Below are 5515 nucleotides of genomic sequence, written 5' to 3' on the forward strand. Positions count from 1 at the left end.
CTTAAGCTGATCCAAACATAACTTAACCAATTGAAACTAATTAACCAATACAAACTTAGCCAACTTAAGCTGATCCAAACATAACTTGACCATTTGAAACTAATTAACCAATACAAACTTAGCCAACTTAAGCTGATCCAAACATAACTTGACCATTTGAAACTAATTAACCAATACAAACTTAGCCAACTTAATCTGATCCAAACATAACTTAACCAATACAAACTAATTAACCAATACAAACTTAGCCACTTTAAGCTGATCCAAACATAACTTAACCAATTTAAACTAATTAAACAATCCAAGCTAATTAACCAATCTGTGCTGTTCCAAACAACTTAAACAATCCTAGCTAATAAACCAATCCAAGCCAAATTAATATTTATATTGTTCTAGGAGCACCTGGCGAAGCATGCTGGAGATAAACCCTATAAATGTGAGGTGTGTCCTAAGCAGTTTAACCATAAGACTGATCTAAGACGACATATGTGTCTTCACACCGGAGAGAAACCGTTCACCTGTGATGTCTGCGGAAAAGGATTTATCCGCGAGGACCGAATGGTGAAACACTCAGACACTCATAAGAAGAAGGCGGCGCATGTATCCGGCGGAATCATGTGACAGGGGGCGGAGATGTTTTGGTCCTCCCATAATATGGTTTAGTAGAACCTTGAACATAGCAGAGGCAATAACGTAGTACAAGCAACCTTACTTCAACTAGGAACTTTGAAAGTGATCTCTCAAGATGCCATATCTTCTCTCAGATACTATTTTCAATATATTTCAGTCTCCAGACCTAGAAGTTACCTTCATATTAACTGTGTATTGTTCCGTATATAAATTATGAATCTCAACGATGACCCGACTCCGGTGGAACTAAAAGTGCCGTTTTATACATTGCAAGCAATAATAATATCCCTGCCTCAGATCATGCTGGGTCATTCTGCAGCTGTGAGAATTAAACTAAATTTGCAATAATGAGCGTAGACGTGTGAATATACCTTGCATAGTGATATTCTTGTTTAAGTATGAAATGTGGATATTATATAAGAATAATGTGCCAAAATATGAATTTTATGTTCAGAATTAGATTCACTTATATTTTGTTTTTCCTGTAGCCATTTTATTAATTAACGATGATGAAGAAATATTTAAATAAATGCCGAGGAAAACTGGAGATTTTTCTTTTATTTCTGAGATCTAGACAGATTATTTAGAATTTAAAGTTTTTAAATATTTTGTTTGCGTGAATGTGATTTAAAGATGGGAGATTTGTGTTTCATTTCTGAGAGTTAATCATATATTGTAGGATTTTAAGTTATGAATATTTTTTTTTTCATTTCTAAGATGTTAGTCAGATTTTTAGAATTTCAAGGTTTTGAGTGGAGATTTTTGTTTCATTTCTAAGATTTAGTCAGATTTTTTAGATTTTCAAGGTTATAATATTTTGTCTGGGTTAATGGGAACATTTTTGTTGCATTTCCGAGATTTAGTCAGGTTTTTTAGAATTTCAAGGCTATAATATTTTGTCTGGGTTAATGTGAATATTTTTGTTGCATTTCCGAGATTTAGTCAGGTTTTCAAGTTTTGAATTATATGTACACGTAAATGTGAATGTTGGAGTTTGGAGATTTTTATTTCATTTCTGAAATTAAGTTCGGAAGATTTAATCAGATTTTTTAAGAATTTAAGTTTTGAACATTTTGTCTGCGTAAATGTGGAATGTGTCAATAACTAGCCGGGGTTAAATTTATATTGTAGAAGCACACTGTAGGGATGTTTACTTTTAAAAAGTACTCCTAATACAACAAATTCTGGAATTGAGAACAAAACTATGATTGTATTATATCCGTCCTACGATACTTCGGACCTACCCGCACGTGGTTTTTCAGCAGCTTCAAGCTGCTGGTCTGATGTATACACACTTCATTGAAAAAAGTCAATGTATCCGACCTACTGTACAGGTCGCTTGCACAGCTGAGATGTGTTACTAATTCCAGAAATTATGATATTTTGATACAATGTTGGGAGTTTCTAGTTGGTGATATCATCTGTCCTTTGCGATTAAATGTGTCGAAAAGGTACTGTTAGCGAAATTTTAAGTCAACCTCCATGCAAAGATGACTATGTATATGAAGGTGTTAACTGTTTATGTGTATAAGAAGGTGTTTAAATGAGTATTTATGTGTATATAATGTGTTTGACTGTGTATATAAAGGTGTTTATGTGTATATAAATGTGCTTTGGGATATATGAAGGTGTTATGGGATATATGAAGGTGTTTTGGGGTATATGAAGATGTGTATGTGTATATGAAGGTGTTTATTTGTATATGAAGGTGTTTATGTATGTATGAAGGTGTTTAACTGTGTATATGAAGGTGTTTATGTGAATATAAAGGCGTTTATTTGTATAAAAAAGGCGTTTATGTGTATAAAAAGGTGTTTATGTGTATATGAAGGTGTTTATGTGTATATGAAGGTGTTTATGTGTATATGAAGGTGTTTATGTGTNTATTTATATATATATTTAGTGAGTATATTAGTACTCAGAGTAGTGAGGGGGGGGGGTCCAAATCACTAACTCTAATTTTATATGACAAAATTAGAATTTTCATATTTTTTAGTTTTGCTGTCCTGCACTTTTTGAATCATGAAATGTAGAAGGTCCATGCTTTTTAATTTAAAGAGAGTTCCTCAGTCTAGTTTGTTCTTTTCCAGGATATATGTTCATAAGATCAAGTTAGATAACGTAAATAATATGTAAATTATAAGATCAAGTTAGATAAAGTAAATTATATGTAAATTATAAGATCAAGTTATAGGTAAAGTAAATTATATGTAGATTATAAGATCAAGTTATAGGTAAAGTAAATTATATGTAAATTATAAGATCAAGTTAGATAAAGTAAATAATATGTAAATTATAAGATCAAGTTAGATAACGTAAATAATATGTAAATTATAAGATCAAGTTAGATGAAGTAAATTATATGTAGATTATAAGATCAAGTTATAGGTAAAGTAAATTATATGTAAATTATAAAATCAAGTTAGATAAAGTAAATTATATGTAAATTATAAGATCAAGTTAGATAAAGTAAATTATATGTAAATTATAAGATCAAGTTAGATAAAGTAAATAATATGTAAATTATAAGATCAAGTTATAGATGAAGTAAATTATATGTAAATTATAAGATCAAGTTAGATAAAGTAAATTATATGTAAATTATAAGACCGAAATGTAAAGACTTTAAGACGATAAGTTCTTTAAAGTTGTTTTTGGTGTTTTTTTTTCAGGGTTGATGGTTATTTAATCGGTGATGATTTCTTTCACTTCTTTATCTAAAGCTTTTTCCAGTAAAGACAGTTCTTTGTTGGTTCCTATAAGATGTTGATACTTTTTTTACCCGATACAAAAAGAATTGTTATTTTGCAGTTTAGTTCCCCTGGATGCTTTGAGTTTAAAATCTATCTTCAAGAATTATAATAATCGATAATGTATTGAGATATAGGGGTGAAACCAATACAGCAAACACAAGGAGAATATGAGGAGTTGGAAGGGAAGCATTGCTTTTCTTATACTAGATACAGAGTATACACAGATACACACCTTTACTTATATTAGATACAGAGTATACACAGATACACACCTTTACTTATATTAGATAAAGAGTATACACAGATACACACCTTTACTTATATTAGATACAGAGTATACACAGATACACACCTTTTTTTTAATATTAGATACAGAGTATTCGGAGATACACACCTTTTCTTATATTAGATACAGAGTATACGGAGATATACACCTTTTCTTATATTAGATACAGAGTATAAAGAGATACACACCTTTTCTTCTACTAGATACAGAGTATACACAGATACACACCTTTTCTTATGTTAGATACAGAGTATACACAGATACACACCCTTTCTTATGTTAGATTCAGAGTATACACAGACACCTTTTCTTATATTAAACACAGAGTATACGGAGATACACACCTTCTTATACTAGATACAGAGTATACACAGATACACACCTTTTCTTATGTTAGATACAGAGTATACACAGATACACACCCTTTCTTATATTAGATACAGAGTATACGAAGATACACACCTTTTCTTATATTAGATACAAAGTATACAGAGATACACACCTTTTCTTATGTTAGATACAGAGTATACACAGATACACACCTTTTCTTATATTATATACAGAGTATTCGGAGATACACACCTTTTCTTATACTATATACAGAGTTTACACAGACACCTTTTCTTATATTAGATACAGAGTTTACGGAGATACACACCTTCTTATACTAGATACAGAGTATACACAGATACACACCTTTTCTTATGTTAGATACAGAGTATACACAGATACACACCTTTACTTATATTAGATACAGAGTATACAGAGATACACACCTTTACTTATATTAGATACAAAGTATACGGAGATACACATCTTTTCTTATATTAGATACAGAGTATACACAGATACACACCTTTTCTTATATTAGATACAAAATATATACAGATACACAACTTGTCTAATATTAGATACAGAGTATAAAGAGATACGCACATTTTTTATTTTAGACACAGAGTATATACGGATTCACACCATTTCTTATAATTAGTATTGTTAGTATTTTTCTCAGTTTTGAGCAACTATCTTCTCAGTTTTAAGCAAGCATTTCTCTCAGTTTTGAGCAAGTGTTTTTCTCAGTTTTAATCAAGCATTTTTCTCAGTTTTGAGCAAGCATTTTTCTCAGTTTTGAGCAACTATCTTCTCAGTTTAAGCAAGCATTTTTCTCAGTTTTGAGCAAGTGTTTTCTCAGTTTTAAGCAAGCATTTTTTTCAGTTTTGAGCAAGCATTTTTCTCAGTTTTGACCAAGCATTTTTCTCAGTTTTGAGCAACTATCTTCTCAGTTTTGAGCAAGCATATTTCTAAGTTTTGAGCAAGCATTTTCTAAGTTTTGAGCAACTATCTTCTAAGTTTCGAGTAAAGACTTGCATTTCTTGGGATCGTAGGGATTATCTTTTAAGTTTTGAGTATAGATCTACTTGATTTTATGTTTAAATATATGGGTACTAAAACATCTGATAGGAACTATATATATTTTTATACCAATTCTACTGCACGTATCCCCCGGTATACGCGGGGTCAATTGAGTAGGATGAAAGGTATGGGAGTAAGGAGAGGTTTCGTGATATCCATCCAAGCTAGTAGTAGGGTAATCTTTCAGGTTTAGCCCTAGATATATTTATCTAGGGTTGTAGGGTACTTTGACTCTAAACTGCAAATTTTCTATTAAAGTTTTTATCTGGCTTTCAAATTTTCGAAGTAAGAAAAATTTTTCTGATGGTAAATGTTTTTGAAAATTTACTTTCTTTCGTAAAAAAATGTCTGCTTGTGAATGATAACATTATTACCTTAAGGGTAAGGTATTTTACGCGTAAAGTTCGGATTTTTAATCCATCTATTCATATTC

At 30.8% G+C, this 5515-nt stretch overlaps 1 protein-coding gene across 1 annotated transcript in view; it reads left to right on the forward strand.

The window, feature by feature from the left end:
* The window catches only part of LOC111708466 (B-cell lymphoma 6 protein homolog), a 12315-nt gene extending 11177 nt beyond the window's left edge, over positions 1–1138 (forward strand). Inside the window, exon 2 of the mRNA XM_023481843.1 lies at positions 397–1138. Within this exon, the coding sequence (XP_023337611.1) occupies positions 397–621 (225 nt within the window). The 3' untranslated portion in view covers positions 622–1138. The remainder of the gene's footprint in view (positions 1–396) is intronic.
* The last annotated feature ends 4377 nt before the right edge of the window (positions 1139–5515 follow it).

This window comes from Eurytemora carolleeae, unplaced genomic scaffold, assembly GCF_000591075.1.
Source record: "Eurytemora carolleeae unplaced genomic scaffold, Eaff_2.0 scaffold869, whole genome shotgun sequence".
Taxonomy (NCBI): Eukaryota; Metazoa; Arthropoda; class Copepoda; order Calanoida; family Temoridae; genus Eurytemora; species Eurytemora carolleeae.